The 23198-nt window shown below is 38.0% G+C and overlaps 1 protein-coding gene across 1 annotated transcript in view; it reads left to right on the forward strand.

Moving 5' to 3' along the window:
- The first annotated feature begins 9761 nt into the window (after positions 1-9761).
- The window catches only part of LOC129741457 (transforming growth factor beta-1-induced transcript 1 protein-like), a 53112-nt gene continuing 39675 nt past the window's right edge, over positions 9762-23198 (forward strand). Inside the window, exon 1 of the mRNA XM_055733193.1 lies at positions 9762-9824. Within this exon, the coding sequence (XP_055589168.1) occupies positions 9762-9824 (63 nt within the window). The remainder of the gene's footprint in view (positions 9825-23198) is intronic.

Below are 23198 nucleotides of genomic sequence, written 5' to 3' on the forward strand. Positions count from 1 at the left end.
GCTAGGTTTAAGATTGTTTAATTACTTAAAGGAAAGAGATTTATTTACCTTACATCAACTGAAAACACACAAAAACTAAAATTTTTTAAGAATTCACACAAAAAACTAGTATTGTAATTGAAGAAGACTAAAAAATAAATAAAGGACAAAAAAAAACAAAAAAAAACAAAACAAAAAAAACAAAACAAAAACAAATAAAAGACACAATTGAGCGCGGTTTCGTCTCGTGAGTGAAACGCGGAACCGGGAGCAGTAAGAAGAGGGGGGAGGGCGTGTAAAGTGTCACGCTTGAGAGGTGACGCCCCTTAACGTCGAGTCACTTGGCACGTACCCCACCCCCTAGCTTAGTTCCGTTCCATTCCGCTTTTTTTCATTCACGAGCTCCCAACTGCGCGTCAGGATTTACGCCCGCGATCAGAACGAACCACAAACCTGTAGACCTAGTCTCATTCGCGGTTACGTTATTTTCGTTACCGAACCGCTTTCTTACTTCTAGACGGTGAGGAAGTCTCATCACGTTACAAAATGAGATCATCATCATCGTATTCTTATAGAATGTTTAAAGACGCGCACGTTGAGTGTCATTTGAGCGCTAGTTTACTTTCAAATTTACGCTACCTATGCGATTTACGCGAATAGGGTCTAGATTTTTGTTCATTTTTTATTGACCTAACTAGAAAAATGCACTCTCAAGTTGCATCTTTAAGTGACGTCATTTTTTAAATAAAAGTGAATGATACCAACTGACAGTAACTGACGGCAGAAAACAGTTGTCTTATCCAATTGTTTCAAATAGAAAGTGCTTCTTAAAAATCTCGGTTTTTTTTTTTAGATCTTGGTTGAATAAAAAAAAATAAATGACATAAACGAAAATCATTGCAATATGACAACGTTGACAAAAGTGACAATGTAGACGAAAATGACAGTGTTGGCGTATAGACAATGTTGACACAAATGAAGAAGATTTCAAAATTGACAGTGTTGTCGAAAATGATTAAATCAAAAAAAATATAAAAAAAATGAAAAGAATGGCAATATTTTTTAAATGACAATAACGACAAAATTAACAAAATGACAAAAACATCAGAAATGACTGTGTTGTCGAAAATGAAAATAGCAAAAAATGACAAACACATAAAAAAATTACAGTGTTGTCCAAAATGACAAAAAATATAACAATTATAAAAATAAGAAAAATGGCAAAAATTACAGAAATGCCAAAAATGATGAAAATCAGAAAAACGACAGCAATTACAAAAATGATAAAGTTGTCGAAAAATACAAATATAACAAAAAAAATACTAAAAATTATAAAACCGCCAAAAAAGGAAAAAAATATACAAAATGAAAAAAATTGTCGAAAATGACAAGATATAAAAAAATTACCAAAATTACACCAATGACAAAACTGACAAAAATAAGAACAATGTTATAAAACTGAAAACTAACAAAAATGTCAAAAATAATAAAATAACAAATAAAACAAAAATGACAAAAATTATAGAAATGACAAAAATGACAAAAAATGACTAAAAATGAAAAAAAAATGACAGTGTTGTCCAAAAAGACAAAAATGACGAAAATTACCAAAATGACAAAAATAACATAAATTAAAAAATACAAAAATTACAATAAAATCAAATATGACCAATACGGTAAAATTACAGAAATAACAAAAATACCAACATAACACAAAACCTTGAAAAATGACAAAATTTAAAAAAGACCAAAAATGGAAATAAAAAGAATATTGACATAAATGAGGAAAACATTTTCGAAATTGGAAAATTGACAAAAATGATAAAAATAACTAAATTTGAGAAACTGAATAACAACAATGACACAAAAATTAAATTAAATTAACAGAAATGACATACAAAACAAAAATATGAAATTTGACGAAAATGACATTGTTTTCAGAAATGACATAAATAACAAAAAATACAAAAAATTAAATAAAAGACATAAATTTCAAAACTGAACAAAAATTATTGTGTTGTCAAAAATTATTTTAAAGAAATCTAAAAATATAGAAATGAAAAAAAATACAAAAATTAAAAATGACAAAAATGACAGTGTTGTCAAAATTATTAAAAAACAAAAAATAACTTAAAATTATAAAAAGCCAGAAATGAGAGAAAACGCAAATATGACCAAATTGCAAAATCTGGAAAAATGACAAAATGATAATGTTGTCAAAAATGACAAAAAAATTACAATGACAAAAATGATAAAAATGGCAAAATGACAAATATAACAAAAAAAGACAAAATTGACTTTACCAATATGAAAGAAATAACAAAATGACAAAAATGACGAAAATTGGAAAAAAATGACAAATTTAACAATACATAAAATGGCAAAAATAAGTTTATGAGAAAAATTTAAAAAAATAAAACATCATGAAAGATTACAAGAATGTCACAAATGATGAAAACGACAAAATAAAAATGGCAAAAATGACGAAAATGGCAAATATGACAAAAGTGGCATAAATGACAATTGACAAAAATGATAAAATAAAGAAAATCACTGAAATGACAATGTTTTCAAATATGACAAAAATTATAAAAAATTACTAATCTTAACAGTTATTATAATGACAAAAAAAAAACAAAATTATTAAAAATGTCAAGATGACAAAAATGAAAAAAATAATTAAAATGACGCGAATAACTAAATTGATAAATCTAACAGTGTTGTCCAAAAATATAGAAATAACAAAAAAAACTTAAAACTATTAAAATTACCAGATTGACAAAAACAGCAAAATGACAGAACCGACGGAAATAAAAAATATGACAAAAATGACAGTGTTGTAAAAAATGATCAAAATAACAAAAACCTAATCAAAATTATCAAAATTACATAAATGACACAAATGACACAAATGACAAAAATGACAAAAATGACAAAAATGACAAAAATGACAAAAATGACAAAAATGACAAAAATGACAAAAATGACAAAAATGACAAAAATGACAAAAATGACAGAAATGACAAAAATGACAAAAAATGACAAAAATTACAAAAATTACAAAAATTACAAAAATTACAAAAATTACAAAAACAAAAACAAAAAAAATGACAAAAATGACAAAAATCACAAAAATGAGAAATATGAAAAAAAAATAACAAAATGACAAAAATGACGAAAACTGGAAAAAAATGACAAATTTAACAATACATACGAAAATGGCAAAAATAAGTTTATGAGAAAATTTTAAAAAAATAAAACATCTTGAAAAATTACTAGAATTTCACAAATGACGAAAACGACAAAATAAAAATGGCAAAAATAACTAAAATGGCAAATATGACAAAAGTGGTATAAATGACAATTGACAAAAATGATAAAATAAAGAAAATGACAGAATGACAATGTTTTCAAATATTACAAAAATTATAAAAAATTACTAATCTTAACAATTATTATAATGACAAAAAAAAAAACAAAATTATTAAAAATGTCAAGATGACAAAAATGAAAAAATAATTAAAATGACGCGAATAACTAAATTGATAAATCTAACAGTGTTGTCCAAAAAATATAGAAATGACAAAAAAAAAACTTAACCCACCCGAGACGGATTGCACACCGTGTGTGCAATGACTTTCCGAGGCTATAAGACCGATTGCACACCGTGTGTGCAATGGAAGTTGTTTTAACTATTTCATGATTTTGATGAAACTAGTGGACCAATTTTATTGGTTCTTGAACCAATAGAATCTGTAAAGCATAGGTAAACATAATTTGACAATGGTTTCACTGTGAATGAAAATGTTTTCAAAATATCTGGGGATGAAAATGACATAAAATTAGGCAGCGCAGACAGATTTTCGTTTCGTACAGACTATTGTCGATACAGACAATAGGGCATTTATAGGCTATTTGTGCTGTTGTTGTGGAAGTTTGCGTTGTTGATTGTTTAGGTTATGGTGTGCAGAGAATAACTGAAATTGATATGCATCTTGGACCTGGTGTATAGCGTTTGTGTGAATTCTGTATTGTAAAGTCTTATTTTTAAATTCTCAAGATTTAGAGTGTGCTATTGGGTTCTTTAGCCCTTGGCGGGGAGTTTTAGTAGATTCTACTTTCACAAAGGTGTTCTTGGAATCTCTATCTTATAGTTGAAAATATTATTTACGATAGCTATCGAATGATCAAATAAAATTTAAATTATTGGTTACTTTTTACAATTTATTTAAAAAAAACCAAATGGAATTAACTTTATCTCTGTAAGTGTTTGCTTAAGCGGGCCATAGACTACACAAATTGGCCTGTAGAAATTCGATGATTCCGCGTCGATTGTTTGATCTATGCTCGCCCACACACTATACAAACATATTTCACGCGAATACAAATGATTGCTGGCGAAAACAGCAACAAAAAAAACCATCTCCACCCCGGCTGGGAGAATGTTTTGTACAAAATATTTCGATCCCGACCGATTTTACTCCAACCGTTTGGGCGCTCATTCAAGCAGTGCCATACATTATGCAAATCGTGCTCACAGCGACAAAATTTCATCGAATTTCATCGCATTTGTACAAATGTTGTGTAGTCTGTGGCCCGCTTTATAATATCATCATCATTGAATTTCATTATTTTTTTCATGAAATCTAGTTTATGTTGGAAATTTTAGTTTTATGTTGTATTAAATTTTTAAAAATTTGAACGCTCCGTTCTATGCGCCTTCATGAAATGTTGGACAAATCACCTTATTCCAAGGTGCTATTCAGAAAAAAGTACGGAAGATTATGTGATAAACACTAAATTTTTCATTGCATATTTTTTTATGAAATATAGTTATAAATTAATACAAGACTAAGTTAACCGGAGTTTAATAGTTAGACTACTTAAATAGTTCTCGTATAAAAAAAAATCCACAGGAGAAAAAATTGGGTAGAAACCGACAAAGTAGAAACCATCGTCATAAATCACAAGAGTAAACACATTTTTATTGGAAAAATTTTTAAAAACACTGATTGTTGGTTCAAACAACATTACATAATATTCTTTGCATTATATTTTTTCTTTTATAACCAAACAACAATTGAAACGAAGGTTGATCATGTTTTGAATGGTGTATTTTCATTTTTCTGCCCATTGCACACCGTGTGTGCAATGCGGCTCCTCGAAATAATTTTATTTCGAGGAGCGGACTGCACACACGGTGTGCAATGAACGTTGTTCGTAAATTTACGATTAATTTTTGAAAACTTCATTGTATTCAAGTTTTTGAGATAAAAATTGATCGAATCAAAGAATAAAAATTTTTGGCTCCTGGGAGACGCGTTCGAAAAAAGTCGCCGCACAGTGGTCCAATTCTCAAAAAAGCTGGCAAAAAGTCTGTTTTCAACAATTTTTACTCTGGAACCTTTCAAAATTGTTCAATTATCATAATTTCACAATAATAACATATTATTTTCATATTTTCTTTTAATTTTCTTTTTTTACTGTAAGAATTCGACAAAAATTAATTTATTTTTATATCTTAGTAAGTAAATTCTTGTATTAAAATTTTCCAACAGATTGCTGCAAAATCTATCACATCCTAGAAAGGTTAATTGAATCTAAAATTATCTCAAAATTACAATACATATGAAATTAAATAAATACATATTGACCTGACAACGCTCTAGTACCGATCATTTTTTTTAATTTTTCATTAATTAACGAGTCACAATAGAGATTTTATGATAGAAGAGAATTGTTCAACAATTTCGCCACTACTGATCAAAATTTTGAAATTAACGTTTGTAGGCTTTTTTTTTCTTAAATGATCATTTATTATATCAATTGTTGTTTTAACACAAAAAACTTAGTTTACATTTTAAACGAGAAATACAAACTTTTTGCTTCATATTTTCTTATTTTTTTAATTTAACCTTTAGTATTTATTTTTAAATTTATTTCATATTTAATATTTTTAAAATAATATCATAAAAGTTTCTAACAATTTTTTAAATTTCAATCGGTTCTCATGAATATTGAATAGCAAAAAAGGTTCTATGATTTCAACAATACTCAGAGGAATATTTGAGAAACCGTAATTTAATTATGTTTTGGGAGTTTGCCTAAAAGTAAGAATAACACAGAAATTCATACTGATAGTGCTTCAAAATATGAAAATGATGTTTTATGAATGGATTTTTGAGAAAAATCAACCTAGAGATCCAATTTAATATCAATGTAGTTCGTGATCCGGGAAGTTATTGGCTTGGAAGTCAAATTTGATGAAAAAAATGGTTCAACTCTTCGTCGTCGTTCTCCAAAAATGGCAAAAAAAGGCAGCCCAATTTGCCATATTTTGTAGCACAGAAATGTGGGAATCTATCCATAAAATTAGAGTGGAGTTATGTGGAGTTTTTTTTAAATCTCTAGTTGAAGTTATGAAATTAAAAATATTTATCGTTTTTTGCAACTTAATTCTACATAAAAAATTTCAACTTTATTCCAAATCACAAATTTTTATTAGATAAAGTGTAAAATATGCATAACAAAAATATAAAAATAGTTGCAAAGCAATATAAATTCGCAATTTGAATATCTATTCGTTTTTCAATGTAAGCAAATCTTTGCGAATTTTTCAAAAAATATTCAATCTTTTCTTAGCATTTCTTTGAGAACTCCGAAACGGGTAAACTTGAGACTATCATTTTCATGGTTTCAGTTAACTTGAAAATGCCGGAACACGATGAAATATTTGGATAGAAAATTATGAGCGCATCAAAAATCGACTTTCTGCCAGCTTTTCTGGGTTTTGGACCACTGGCGCCGTCTCGAATGGGTTAAAACTATAAAAATTACCAGATTAACAAAAACAGAAAAATGACAGAACCGACAGAAATAAAAAATATGACAAAAATGACAGTGTTGTAAAAAATGATCAAAATAACAAAAACCTAATCAAAATTATAAAAATTACATAAATAACATCAATGACATCAATAACAAAAATGACAAAACTGACAAAAATGACAATAATGACAAAAATTACAAAAATGACAAAAATGACAAAAATGACAAAAGTGACAAAAATCACAAAAATGGCGAAAATGAAAAAAATGACAAAAATGACAAAAATGACAAAAATGACAAAATTTACAATAATGACAAAAATGACAAAAGTGACAAAAATCACAAAAATGGCAAAATTGAAAAAAATTACAAAAATGACAAAAATGACAAAATTTATAAAAATTACAGAAATTACAAAAATGACAAAAGTGACAAAAATGACAAAAATCACTAAAATGACAAAAAGATAAAAATGATAAAAATGACTAAATGACAAAAAACTGAAAATGACAAAAATGATGAAATTGACTAAAATAACATTAATGCTAAAATGACAAAAATGACAGAAGTGACAGAAATGACAAAAATGATAAAAATGCCAAAAATAGCAAGAATGGCAAAAATCTATAAAATGATAAAAGTTACAAAATTCACAAAAATGGAAAAATTACCAAAATTGCAAAAACTACAAAAACAGGAAAAATGAAAAAAATGACAGTGTTGATGTTCTGGGTTTTTTCCGAATTTGCTCGGATTTTTTGATTGTTTTTTGTTTTAATCAAATGCTGGATTTCGCCAGATTTTAAGATAAAAAATAGCTCGTATTCTCGGACACATCTTATTTTGGCTCATTTTGGGTTGAAGGCTGATATCATATACCTGAATTTTGTCACTTTTTTAAATAGAAAAAAAGCCCGAATCAGCCCGGTTTTATCTTAAACTGATGTAGCATTCAAAAGGGTTCCCATATGACGTTTAATTATTATTGGGCTCTGAAAAATCCCTAAAAAAATTTAAATTTTAAAATGAAGTCGAACTCATTTTTGCAGAATGGTTTTAAAATTTAGGTTCAAAATAATGAACAGCTACCGTATTTCGGTTGGTGATAATGTACTTATATCAATTTGGTTCGTTTGAAAAGACCCAAATACGTTGAAATGCATTGAGCCTCAAAATAAAGCAGATATTTTCGGACCCAATAGAATTTAAAAACTTACCTAGTGCTTATTTTCGTAAGTGAAGTACAAACATTCCAATGACATTGAACTTAAACTTATAACAACCTTAACTGAATTGCTAAATTCGAATCAAGATGACCTTCATAGTGAATGCTGAAGGTTCTAAATGTTCTCATCGGTAAATTTCTATCGCAATCGTCAAAGTCAAGACTTTTTAGTGCCAAAAGCGTGGATACAACTCGCAAAATTGCAACACCTTCGCGCACCACACAACATTAAAAGGATGGGATGCATGTTTCCTTTCAATGAGCCTCAATCACGCAAATCTATCCGGCTGGCGCCAGAAAATGTTTCTTTCACTAGCTATAGGTAAATACTAACAATTCACCAAACATCGATTAGGGCCAAATGGTAGGAACATTCCCACCACGGAACGGTGGCATCGGTCCAAATTTGTATCCTTTAACATTTCTGATTTGGTTTTGTTGGTTGAAATGGTAAAATTGATACCTCCCCAATGGCAGTCAGATTGCCGCCAGCTTTCGATTCTAGTGAAGATTGGATCGAGCTATAAAATTTAAAAAAAATTGGTTTTCGTTCCATGTCTAACTATGGAATTTAAATTTTTCCAAAAGTTTTTTAAACACTATGAACATACAATAATTTTCTTTAGAGAAAGAAATTTAAAAAAATATTCGAGCCCTTTCGCTGATGTTATTCATGTTTCAAACTAGGGTTCGTCTGACTTCAGCTGAATGAGAGAGCCACACCTGTCATGGTTATTTTTAACCCGACCCATAGACGCGTTGAACGTGTTTACGGTTCGAAATTTCAATCTGATTTATAATTATCAGCTTGCCTCACGAAAACAAAACAAACAAGCCAAAAGAAAGGTTATACCTTAAGTTGGGTATCTTCAATGACATAGAATTGTTTTTTTTTTAATTTTTGTTCTTGTTATACAATTAAAATTGTATTGTATCTAACTACTGTTGAGCAAAACAATGACGAAAAAAAATTCTCAAAATAAGCTTTCTACAATCAACAGTTTATGAACCTCCCACGATCGATATCTACCGAAAAATTGAAACAAACAGTCATAAACAAACAGCTGATAAGCGTCGGTATCTACCTTATGTCATCGTCGGAAATAGAAAATCGACCAACTGTCTAGAAAGACTCATCTCATGCTACACTATCATCATCTGTTGTATTGTGTTGTTGTTTTCCATATTATTTTTTTAAATAAACCAATGGCGTCATTGTCGCAGGTTAGTTATGGGACATTAGAGATGTTATGTTCAAATCACTGTACATTCTTCCTCAAATGGTACGGACCTTGAGCTATCGCTGGCGACATCTAGAAAATAAACAAAAACATGAACCAGGAAGGTCTGCCCATTAATCATTCCTGTTTTTTTGTCATCGGTTAGATGTTTGAGAAAGGTAAATGTTGGAGAACGATCTCAAATGTAAAATCCATGTAAGCAGCAGCTCAAAATGTAAATATATATCGTTGTTTATTTTCGTCGCTGGCATTGATGGTTCCAACTTAGGATTCGATATTTCTTTTTTTTTCATTATTTTGTTAAACCGTTTATTTTTTCAATCAAAATTTTCAAATGCATCTATTTCTTGAAAATTTTAGAACCAAAATGCACCCTTCCAATAACCTTTCACTCCTATTTAGTACGAACCAAAACAAGTGATGTATGGCATTCGGAATGGCGGCATCTGTTGTTTCTTCTTCATTTGCTCGGGGAAGATTATCCCCCGATGGCCGAGCATGTCATTAATCCGAAGAAATATGGGCCCCAGAACAAATGTGGCGAAAGAGAGGTGATTTCGGTGCAGTGTCAAGTCTCGTTGCAAATCGGACATGCAGTTGCTCTTCTAAGACTGTAGGTAATTGCTCTTTGTAGCAAATCCAAAGGATGTACATTCTCCCACGCATCCTTTCGCCTCTTTCGGTCGCCAGACTCATTTGGTTATTTTTTTTTTCGACAACAAGTTTTGCCATCCGTAAACGGATTAACCCGAATTGGTGGACATCATATGAGCAAGCATGTTTTTCAACAAGGCGTTAAATTGAATCGTCTTCATTTATTTCAATTAGGAATTTTTAATTTTTTTTCTCGAACTTTTTTTTCTTTGAGGACTTTTGAAAGTCGTTTTGAAAAATGCTAGAAAAAGGTCAACAAAATTTACTTTTTTCTAATGCCAAAGATTTCGAAACGAATGAAGAGTAGAATACAGGATTCCAAAATTCCATTTGTTTTACTATGACAGATCTATTTTTTGTTTTAGATCAAAAGGTTTTTTTCATTTCAAAATTTTAAAATCAAACTACTAATCGTACTCTAATGATGCCGTAAATATAAGTTTATCTATTGATTTTCCAAATTGTGGTCAATTGTATAACCTACTGTTAGATTTTACATTTCTGAAGCTAAAACTTCTATTCAAGTACAATAACCAGATCTGAGTCGAAGATAGTGAATTGATTCACATCCTACCATTGTTATAGATTTTTTTTGTCAAATATCAATTTTTCTACTCAGAATGAAGGAATTATTTTTATTTGGAATTTCATGTCAACAAAACTTAAGGGTCTTCACGCCAATATCAGTATGTAAAAATAAAAAAAAGAATGTTTTTTTTCAATGAATCCCATACTAAATAAATCCTTAAATATTTCAGTGGTGGGAGAAATAAGCAATGTTACTCAGTGAGAGAGAACCCATAAAATGACTGCTCCAAGAGAAATTGGAATATGGTTATTTTTCAAACTTAGCAAACGAAGGCAGAGAAGTTGAAAAATGGTTATTATTTAAACGAAATTTGAATTTTGAAGAACAAGCTACGAAAATGGTTATTTTTCGTAGCAGTTGCGCCTGAGATTTTAAAATCATGATTTTTGAGAATCACGGGGTTTATATTTTTAACAGATAGAATTCTGGGGGAAATTAATTGGTGTCAAAATGTTTTAAACATTATTTTATTATCATTTTTGTGGATTTAGATGCAGATAAAATTCGATCGGGTACAAACTGAATCGAATGTTCCGCTTTCATGTCTTATACCCAGACAATCATGTCACGGAACTTGTCGATCAGGTTTTTTTTTCTCCATCAGAAGACGTTATTAATCGGGAATGCTCCAATAGGGGGCCGTTCACATACCATCTTAGGGGGGGGAGGGGGGTATGGAAATGTCCACGCTTGTCCACGGAGAGGGGGGTAGGGGTTTTGGTCATGTCCACGTGGACATACTTACTTTCATAATGTTTTCTAAAGGTGAATAAATATTAAGATGTTTAAATCAAATTCTTAAAATGGCATACCTTTCCATTTTAAGTTTAAACAATATTAAGTAGCTCTTTCAAGTAGTCAAATGATAAACATGATATATAAGAAATTTAAAAAGTTTAAATTTTTGTTATATCATGATATTCTTATACGGTTTTTCAAAATCAGCCATTTCTATAACAAAAAGGCAAAAAGTGGTGTTTTCTAACTGTCAAATTATAAGTATTTAAAATAAAAACTTTTTCAAATTCGTCCACGTGGACATCCGGGGAGGGGGGTAGGGGTTAGCCAATTGTCCACGCTTGTCCATGGAGGGGGAGGAGGGGGTCAAAAATCTCATTTTTCTGTCCACGTGGTATCTGAACGGCTCCTAGACTGAGTCGATTTGGGGTCATTTTGGAATTTCTCAAACCCTGGGGTCTAAAAAGTTTCGTCTTGGTCTAAAACTCATCCATGATTTTTTGCAAAATTTTTAAGTAACGTTTACATAAGTAAATTTGAACTTTTAGGTTTGTATGGGAAAAATTTTGCAGAGTGCCTAGCGAGGTATTGCGTGACTACTTTCCAAGCAACACTTCGCGAGGCTCAAGCAGTGATGTCCATCGAATTTATTGTTAATCAATGCGAAAAGACATACCCCTGTTAAACAGCTAATAACTGTTTTGTCTAATTAGATACCATGTTACGGTCTTCGACAAAGTTGTTTAGCGGAAAATTTCCTTTAGGAAATTTATAAATTGGCACAAAAACCATCAGCTGGCTGGGTTTCACAGACGAAACAAAAATGATGTTGATTTTTCAGTACAAAATATTCATTTTTCCCATACAAACATAAAAGTTCTAATTTACTCATAAAAACGTTACTTAAAAATTTTGCAAAAAATCATGGATGAGTTTTAGACCAAGACAAAGCTTTTTAGACCCCAGGGTTTGAGAAATTCCAAAATGACCACAAATCGACTCAGTCTAATGCTCCAATCCATCCAATGCAAATAGATGAATGGAAAATACCACCGAAGTATAACGGTTTTCCAGCAAACCTGCAAAGGTTTTTTAATTGAAACTCTAGGTATTTGAAAAAGACGTATAAATTCATATACTTGAGAATGCTAGCGCTCGAGTTTTGGTCCTTCCAGGCTAGGGCAGTGCCAGAGCTGTAGGATCGAGCCAGCTTCGGAGTGTTTCCGATGGTCCACCCGTCATTTCGAGACATCTTCCTGACATTTTTAACTGGGAGATACCTGTAGCAGCAAATTAAGATAAAACATTTTCGACAGCAAACAAATCTACCGGTTCCCCATCGGCCAGTGATTTCTACGCAGTCCGACCTGATTTAGCTTTCCGGATGGTACCGTACTAGCTTTCCAAAGGTCCCGATTTTAGGAGAACCTCCAGATCTCAGCAACCACATGTTGTGGAGGATACAATTTGCAATTTAGATTATATTTCGACCAGCTTGCAAAGCAAAGCAGTATTTTATAGAGCGATTAATATTTTCTCTTCGTAAAAGCATCCGACTGCAAAATCCCTCATTTGCCAAATGGCGTTGATGAAGCACCAAATTTTTCAAGCATTTTGGAACTAGTTATTTTATTTACATAGTATTCCGTCTTACGACATAACTTGACGAACATAATTCCTAAAATTCACTCGGTCCATGGCAACCGTTCTCCAATTTCTCGGGCATCCCACGTTTGCCAGATCACGCTCCACTTGGTCTAACCACCTCGCTCGTTGCGCCCCTGCTCGTCTTGTTCCTACCGGATTCGTGGCGAACACCTGTTTTGCAGGACAGTCATCCGGCATTCTCGCAACATGTCCCGCCCAGCGTATCCGGCCAGCCTTCACCACCTTCTGGATACTGGGTTCGCCGTAGAGTCGCGCGAGCTCGTGGTTCATCCTTCGCCTCCACATTCCGTTCTCCTGTACGCCGCCAAAGATGGTTCTTAACACTCGTCGCTCGAATACTCCGAGTGTACGCAGGTCCTCCTCGAGCAATATCCATGTCTCGTGCCCGTAGAGAACAACCGGTCTAATAAGCGTCATATACAGGTTACACTTCGTGCGAGGGCTAAGTCTTCTCGACCGCAGTTGCTTGTGGAGTCCATAGTAGGCACGACTTCCGCTGATAATTCGCCTCCGGATCTCACGGCTGGTGTCATTGTCTGCGGTCACCAGTGAGCCGAGATAAACAAAGTCTTCGACTATCTCCAGCTCGTCGCCGTCAATCGTGACTTTGTTATTACTGGACAAGCGGGTTCGGTCGGTCTCGGATCCGCAGGCCAGCATGTACTTCGTCTTGGACGTATTAATCATCAACCCAATCCTTCCTGCTTCGCGTTTCAGTTTGCGGTAGATCTCCTCCACCGCCGCAGATGATCTGCCGACTATATCAATGTCATCGGCAAAGCAGATAAGTTGACTGGATCTGTTGAAAATCGTGCCCCGCATTTCGCCCACCGCTCGTCGAATAACACCTTCTAGCGCCACGTTGAACATCATGCAGGATAGACCATCACCTTGTCGAAGCCCCCTGCGCGATTCGAATGAACTCGACAATTCACCCGAAATCCGCACACAGCACTGCGTTCCATCCATCGTCGCCTTGATCAGTCTGATCAGCTTCCCGGAAAAGCCGTTCTCGTCCATGATTTTCCAAAGCTCGTTACGGTCGATCGTGTCGTATGCGGCTTTGAAGTCGATGAATAGATGGTGCGTAGGGACTTGGTGTTCACGGCATTTTTGGAGGATTTGCCGTAATGTGAATATCTGGTCCGTCGTAGACCGTCCCTCCATAAAGCCGGCCTGATGACTTCCCACGAATCTGTTTGCTTGTGGCGTTAGGCGGCGGAGTAGGATTCGGGACAACACTTTGTAGGCGGCATTGAGGACAGTGATCGCTCGGTAGTTCTCACAGTCCAATTTGTCGCCCTTCTTGTAGATGGGGCATATTACCCCCTCCTTCCACTCCTCCGGTAGCTGTTCTATGTCCCAGATCCGGATTATCAACCGGTGTAGGCAATCGGCCAACCTGTCCGGGCCCATTTTGATGAGTTCAGCTGCAATGCCATCCTTCCCAGCCGACTTGTTTCTATTCAGCTGGCGAATGGCTTCCTTAACTTCACTCATCGTTGGGAGTGGCTCGTCTTCGTCGTTGGCTACGCCGGCGATGTACCTTCCCCCACCGTCTTGATCTCCTGCATGTGCGCCGTTCAGGTGTTCATCGAAGTGCTGCTTCCACCTTTTCATCACCTCACGATTGTCCGTCAGGATACCCCCGTCCTTATCCCGGCACATTTCGGCTTGCGGCACGAAGCCTTTGCGGGATGCGTTGAGTTTCTGATAGAACTTTCGTGTTTCTTGGGAACGATGCAGCTGCTCCAGCTCCTCGAGCTCCTCCTCCTCCAGGCGGCGCTTTTTCTCCTGGAAAAGTCGGACTCGCTGCCTCTTCCGCTGTCGGTGATTTTCCACATTTCGACGGGTGCCTCTCTGCACTACTGCCGCCCGCGCGGCATTCTCTTCGTCCATCACCCTCCTACACTCCTCGTCGAACCAGTCGTTCCGTCGAGATCGCTCCACATAACCGATGACGTTCTCCGCAGCACTGTTGATGGCTGTTTTGATGGTATCCCAACAGTCCTCGAGAGGGGCTTCGTCAAGCTCGCCCTCTGCCGGCAGCGCTGCTTCGACCGATTGCGCGTAGTCTGCCGCGACCTCAGGTTGCTTCAGTCGCGCGATATTTAATCGAGGCGGGCGCCGGTTTCGCGTGTTGTTCACTACGGAGAGTTTTGGGCGCATCTTCACCATCACCAGATAATGGTCCGACTCGATGTTGGCGCCCCGACAGGATCTGACGTCGATGATGTCCGAGAAGTGCCGGCTGTCGATCAAAACGTGGTCGATCTGTGATTGAGTTTGGTACGGTGATCTCCAGGTGTACTTGTGTGGGAGGCGGTGCTGAAAAAAGGTACTACGTACGGCCATTCGTTTGGAGGCGGCGAAATCTATCAGTCTGAGGCCGTTTTCGTTGGTCAGCTGGTGCGCACTGAACCTTCCAATTGTCGGTTTAAATTCCTCCTCCTGGCCGACCTGAGCATTGAAATCCCCGATGACGATCTTGATATCATGTTTTGGGCAACGGTCGTATTCACGCTCCAGCTGCGCGTAAAATTCGTCTTTGTCGTCACCGGTACTTCCGAGGTGAGGGCTGTGCACGTTGATGATGCTGATGTTGAAGAACCGGCCCTTGATTCTCAACCGGCACATTCGTGAGTTGATCGGCCACCACCCGATCACGCGCTTTTGCATCTTTCCCATCACTATAAAGGCTGTTCCAAGCTCGTGTGTGTTGCCGCAGCTCTGGTAGATGGCACGACCATCTGGGTACGTTCGTACCGTGGAGCCCTTCCAACATACCTCCTGCAGCGCTACGATGTCGAATTTGCGGCTCTTCAATTCGTTGGAGAGCACGTGGGTACTGCCCACAAAATTTAGAGATCGGCAGTTCCATGTTCCAAGTTTCCAATCGCTAGTCCCTTTTCGTCGCGTGGGTCTTTGCCGATTTCCATCCGAAATTTGTTGTTCGTTGTTCGTTGCTTATGTTTTTTGTAGTCACAGGCTCGCAAGGCCCGCAGCTAACCCCACTATCTCGCAGGAGGACCGTCGTGATGTTGCTGTTTTGGGTCCCGAACACCACCAGGACGTTGTTGCACTCCGCACGCCGCCCCTGACATGGAGAACAGACGCGTACGAACTTTGGAACTAGTATAATGGTTAAAAAATGTCTAGAAAAATTGTTGAAAATTAACCATATAGGCTGTTTTGAAGCAGAAACCATAAAATGGTTTTTTAATAACCGTAAATGGTTATAAAAAATTAGTGTGCTGACCTCCATCTGTCAATTGATGTAAACAATGCAGTTGTATTATTGCAACCTGTATACATATCTCAGGTGGCGATAGAAATCTCGTGCTAAGTGTTAGTGAAAGTTTTTTTTGTAAACATTGTATCCATGACAATTCGTGACGTCAGTTGCATTTTTAAACAAACAACCATCATCGCTTTACCAGCGAAAACTAGAGAAAAAAAATCATGGCCAACTGCTGTTTACGATTCTCGCCTAGGATACATAAATATCCTGACAATTGACGTAGACTTTGTTTACCTTTTAATTTTTTGAAAACGAGTTCTGTAACAGTGTGCGTGTTTGTTCATCACCTTCTTTGTACCACATTGGTACTATTACTCGTTTAGACTGATTATGGATTTTCTCAACTCTTCACTAATACCTTTACACTTCACTAATTCACTTTACACTTTTCATCGTCATTAGTCAAATGACTGTGACTGTTGAGCCTCTTGGTCCGTCAAACTCAATTGACTGTTCCTTATACGTCAGTCACTTCGTTCGCCAGTCAGTCGTTTGAAGCTAAAAAAATTTCATAGTCAAGCCTTCACCAACCGCATTTGAACGAGTCGTCGACCGAACTGAAGACGAAAAAGAAACGCATTTATTATTATTGTTACTCCTGCCAGCAAGCCCGTTTTCAATTTTTTATTGTTATTGTTGCTCTCTGCCAGCAAGTCGTTCAATTAGTTGTACCTGCCTTCTGCAGCCGATCGAAGTGTGAAGAGCATTGCCAGTCACTCTCAGGAGAAATTTGACCATGTGTAGGAGCTTCGCCCGTCGCATGACGAAGAAATGTTGTTTGTTGTCGTGCTGTATACGTCATGCGAGTAGTGAGGCTCCGTCAATTGAGTAAGGTGCCGGTCGTTTGATGGTCAAGCGTGACGGGCGAAATTTACCAACCCTGATTTTCAGCTTATCTAGTGTTCAAGGGCCAAACACTAAAAAGTGACAAGTGAGCGGCACTGATTGCTTCTTCATCTGACCGTAAGTTGCGGCAAACCCGAAGCAATCGACCATGTGCTCGCTCGGCTAAAATCCCGAGTCGATGGGTGGGGTTAGAGAAACAAGAGAGATCAATAGAAGAAAGATCACATGCGGGATATACATGGTGGTTCGATAGAAGGTCCAGCAGTTGATCGGCAGAGCTCGATTGCTCGTGTTCGCCGGTTTCATCACGTTCACCGTGGTGGAATTGGCTAACGCGCCGTTGTACCGAAGCGGAGATTGCAGGTTCAAGTCCTGTCGGTGAGCCGTTGTATCTTTTTCGAAATTTTCATGATATTTACGGCTTATGTTCTTTCGTTCTTTGATAGTTCATGTTTCTCTAATTTCTTTCATCACATATGAAAATGTGATCATTTTCAGGTACAAAGATGTACCAAGCGATTTCATAACATCAGTATTGATTTCAACAGAGCAACACCTCCCTGTGTAACTGGTCTGCTCGGAACCTTGAGCGGCACTGATTGCTTCTTCATCTGACCGTAAGTTGCGGCAAACCCGAAGCAATCGACCATGTGCTCGCTCGGCTAAAATCCCGAGTCGATGGGTGGGGTTAGAGAAACAAGTGAGATCAATAGAAGAAAGATCACATGCGGGATATACATGGTGGTTCGATAGAAGGTCCAGCAGTTGATCGGCAGAGCTCGATTGCTCGTGTTCGCCGGTTCCATCACGTTCACCGTGGTGGAATTGGCTAACGCGCCGTTGTACCGAAGCGGAGATTGCAGGTTCAAGTCCTGTCGGTGAGCCGTTGTATCTTTTTCGAAATTTTCATGATATTTACGGCTTATGTTCTTTCGTTCTTTGATAGTTCATGTTTCTCTAATTTCTTTCATCACATATGAAAATGTGATCATTTTCAGGTACAAAGATGTACCAAGCGATTTCATAACATCAGTATTGATTTCAACAGAGCAACACCTCCCTGTGTAACTGGTCTGCTCGGAACCTTGAGCGGCACTGATTGCTTCTTCATCTGACCGTAAGTTGCGGCAAACCCGAAGCAATCGACCATGTGCTCGCTCGGCTAAAATCCCGAGTCGATGGGTGGGGTTAGAGAAACAAGAGAGATCAATAGAAGAAAGATCACATGCGGGATATACATGGTGGTTCGATAGAAGGTCCAGCAGTTGATCGGCAGAGCTCGATTGCTCGTGTTCGCCGGTTCCATCACGTTCACCGTGGTGGAATTGGCTAACGCGCCGTTGTACCGAAGCGGAGATTGCAGGTTCAAGTCCTGTCGGTGAGCCGTTGTATCTTTTTCGAAATTTTCATGATATTTACGGCTTATGTTCTTTCGTTCTTTGATAGTTCATGTTTCTCTAATTTCTTTCATCACATATGAAAATGTGATCATTTTCAGGTACAAAGATGTACCAAGCGATTTCATAACATCAGTATTGATTTCAACAGAGCAACACCTCCCTGTGTAACTGGTCTGCTCGGAACCTTGAGCGGCACTGATTGCTTCTTCATCTGACCGTAAGTTGCGGCAAACCCGAAGCAATCGACCATGTGCTCGCTCGGCTAAAATCCCGAGTCGATGGGTGGGGTTAGAGAAACAAGAGAGATCAATAGAAGAAAGATCACATGCGGGATATACATGGTGGTTCGATAGAAGGTCCAGCAGTTGATCGGCAGAGCTCGATTGCTCGTGTTCGCCGGTTCCATCACGTTCACCGTGGTGGAATTGGCTAACGTGCCGTTGTACCGAAGCGGAGATTGCAGGTTCAAGTCCTGTCGGTGAGCCGTTGTATCTTTTTCGAAATTTTCATGATATTTACGGCTTATGTTCTTTCGTTCTTTGATAGTTCATGTTTCTCTAATTTCTTTCATCACATATGAAAATGTGATCATTTTCAGGTACAAAGATGTACCAAGCGATTTCATAACATCAGTATTGATTTCAACAGAGCAACACCTCCCTGTGTAACTGGTCTGCTCGGAACCTTGAGCGGCACTGATTGCTTCTTCATCTGACCGTAAGTTGCGGCAAACCCGAAGCAATCGACCATGTGCTCGCTCGGCTAAAATCCCGAGTCGATGGGTGGGGTTAGAGAAACAAGAGAGATCAATAGAAGAAAGATCACATGCGGGATATACATGGTGGTTCGATAGAAGGTCCAGCAGTTGATCGGCAGAGCTCGATTGCTCGTGTTCGCCGGTTCCATCACGTTCACCGTGGTGGAATTGGCTAACGCGCCGTTGTATCGAAGCGGAGATTGCAGGTTCAAGTCCTGTCGGTGAGCCGTTGTATCTTTTTCGAAATTTTCATGATATTTACGGCTTATGTTCTTTCGTTCTTTGATAGTTCATGTTTCTCTAATTTCTTTCATCACATATGAAAATGTGATCATTTTCAGGTACAAAGATGTACCAAGCGATTTCATAACATCAGTATTGATTTCAACAGAGCAACACCTCCCTGTGTAACTGGTCTGCTCGGAACCTTGAGCGGCACTGATTGCTTCTTCATCTGACCGTAAGTTGCGGCAAACCCGAAGCAATCGACCATGTGCTCGCTCGGCTAAAATCCCGAGTCGATGGGTGGGGTTAGAGAAACAAGAGAGATCAATAGAAGAAAGATCACATGCGGGATATACATGGTGGTTCGATAGAAGGTCCAGCAGTTGATCGGCAGAGCTCGATTGCTCGTGTTCGCCGGTTCCATCACGTTCACCGTGGTGGAATTGGCTAACGCGCCGTTGTACCGAAGCGGAGATTGCAGGTTCAAGTCCTGTCGGTGAGCCGTTGTATCTTTTTCGAAATTTTCATGATATTTACGGCTTATGTTCTTTCGTTCTTTGATAGTTCATGTTTCTCTAATTTCTTTCATCACATATGAAAATGTGATCATTTTCAGGTACAAAGATGTACCAAGCGATTTCATAACATCAGTATTGATTTCAACAGAGCAACACCTCCCTGTGTAACTGGTCTGCTCGGAACCTTGAGCGGCACTGATTGCTTCTTCATCTGACCGTAAGTTGCGGCAAACCCGAAGCAATCGACCATGTGCTCGCTCGGCTAAAATCCCGAGTCGATGGGTGGGGTTAGAGAAACAAGAGAGATCAATAGAAGAAAGATCACATGCGGGATATACATGGTGGTTCGATAGAAGGTCCAGCAGTTGATCGGCAGAGCTCGATTGCTCGTGTTCGCCGGTTCCATCACGTTCACCGTGGTGGAATTGGCTAACGCGCCGTTGTACCGAAGCGGAGATTGCAGGTTCAAGTCCTGTCGGTGAGCCGTTGTATCTTTTTCGAAATTTTCATGATATTTACGGCTTATGTTCTTTCGTTCTTTGATAGTTCATGTTTCTCTAATTTCTTTCATCACATATGAAAATGTGATCATTTTCAGGTACAAAGATGTACCAAGCGATTTCATAACATCAGTATTGATTTCAACAGAGCAACACCTCCCTGTGTAACTGGTCTGCTCGGAACCTTGAGCGGCACTGATTGCTTCTTCATCTGACCGTAAGTTACGGCAAACCCGAAGCAATCGACCATGTGCTCGCTCGGCTAAAATCCCGAGTCGATGGGTGGGGTTAGAGAAACAAGAGAGATCAATAGAAGAAATATCACATGCGGGATATACATGGTGGTTCGATAGAAGGTCCAGCAGTTGATCGGCAGAGCTCGATTGCTCGTGTTCGCCGGTTCCATCACGTTCACCGTGGTGGAATTGGCTAACGTGCCGTTGTACCGAAGCGGAGATTGCAGGTTCAAGTCCTGTCGGTGAGCCGTTGTATCTTTTTCGAAATTTTCATGATATTTACGGCTTATGTTCTTTCGTTCTTTGATAGTTCATGTTTCTCTAATTTCTTTCATCACATATGAAAATGTGATCATTTTCAGGTACAAAGATGTACCAAGCGATTTCATAACATCAGTATTGATTTCAACAGAGCAACACCTCCCTGTGTAACTGGTCTGCTCGGAACCTTGAGCGGCACTGATTGCTTCTTCATCTGACCATAAGTTGCGGCAAACCCGAAGCAATCGACCATGTGCTCGCTCGGCTAAAATCCCGAGTCGATGGGTGGGGTTAGAGAAACAAGAGAGATCAATAGAAGAAAGATCACATGCGGGATATACATGGTGGTTCGATAGAAGGTCCAGCAGTTGATCGGCAGAGCTCGATTGCTCGTGTTCGCCGGTTCCATCACGTTCACCGTGGTGGAATTGGCTAACGCGCCGTTGTACCGAAGCGGAGATTGCAGGTTCAAGTCCTGTCGGTGAGCCGTTGTATCTTTTTCGAAATTTTCATGATATTTACGGCTTATGTTCTTTCGTTCTTTGATAGTTCATGTTTCTCTAATTTCTTTCATCACATATGAAAATGTGATCATTTTCAGGTACAAAGATGTACCAAGCGATTTCATAACATCAGTATTGATTTCAACAGAGCAACACCTCCCTGTGTAACTGGTCTGCTCGGAACCTTGAGCGGCACTGATTGCTTCTTCATCTGACCGTAAGTTGCGGCAAACCCGAAGCAATCGACCATGTGCTCGCTCGGCTAAAATCCCGAGTCGATGGGTGGGGTTAGAGAAACAAGAGAGATCAATAGAAGAAAGATCACATGCGGGATATACATGGTGGTTCGATAGAAGGTCCAGCAGTTGATCGGCAGAGCTCGATTGCTCGTGTTCGCCGGTTCCATCACGTTCACCGTGGTGGAATTGGCTAACGCGCCGTTGTACCGAAGCGGAGATTGCAGGTTCAAGTCCTGTCGGTGAGCCGTTGTATCTTTTTCGAAATTTTCATGATATTTACGGCTTATGTTCTTTCGTTCTTTGATAGTTCATGTTTCTCTAATTTCTTTCATCACATATGAAAATGTGATCATTTTCAGGTACAAAGATGTACCAAGCGATTTCATAACATCAGTATTGATTTCAACAGAGCAACACCTCCCTGTGTAACTGGTCTGCTCGGAACCTTGAGCGGCACTGATTGCTTCTTCATCTGACCGTAAGTTGCGGCAAACCCGAAGCAATCGACCATGTGCTCGCTCGGCTAAAATCCCGAGTCGATGGGTGGGGTTAGAGAAACAAGAGAGATCAATAGAAGAAAGATCACATGCGGGATATACATGGTGGTTCGATAGAAGGTCCAGCAGTTGATCGGCAGAGCTCGATTGCTCGTGTTCGCCGGTTCCATCACGTTCACCGTGGTGGAATTGGCTAACGCGCCGTTGTACCGAAGCGGAGATTGCAGGTTCAAGTCCTGTCGGTGAGCCGTTGTATCTTTTTCGAAATTTTCATGATATTTACGGCTTATGTTCTTTCGTTCTTTGATAGTTCATGTTTCTCTAATTTCTTTCATCACATATGAAAATGTGATCATTTTCAGGTACAAAGATGTACCAAGCGATTTCATAACATCAGTATTGATTTCAACAGAGCAACACCTCCCTGTGTAACTGGTCTGCTCGGAACCTTGAGCGGCACTGATTGCTTCTTCATCTGACCGTAAGTTGCGGCAAACCCGAAGCAATCGACCATGTGCTCGCTCGGCTAAAATCCCGAGTCGATGGGTGGGGTTAGAGAAACAAGAGAGATCAATAGAAGAAAGATCACATGCGGGATATACATGGTGGTTCGATAGAAGGTCCAGCAGTTGATCGGCAGAGCTCGATTGCTCGTGTTCGCCGGTTCCATCACGTTCACCGTGGTGGAATTGGCTAACGCGCCGTTGTACCGAAGCGGAGATTGCAGGTTCAAGTCCTGTCGGTGAGCCGTTGTATCTTTTTCGAAATTTTCATGATATTTACGGCTTATGTTCTTTCGTTCTTTGATAGTTCATGTTTCTCTAATTTCTTTCATCACATATGAAAATGTGATCATTTTCAGGTACAAAGATGTACCAAGCGATTTCATAACATCAGTATTGATTTTTTCTAGTTATTTACGTGCATTCTGACTCTCCGCGCCAGAGATGCCAATGTGCCTTTTTTCAGGATTTGCCTGATTTTTTGAGGCTC

This window comes from Uranotaenia lowii, chromosome 2, assembly GCF_029784155.1.
Source record: "Uranotaenia lowii strain MFRU-FL chromosome 2, ASM2978415v1, whole genome shotgun sequence".
Classification (NCBI taxonomy): domain Eukaryota; kingdom Metazoa; phylum Arthropoda; class Insecta; order Diptera; family Culicidae; genus Uranotaenia; species Uranotaenia lowii.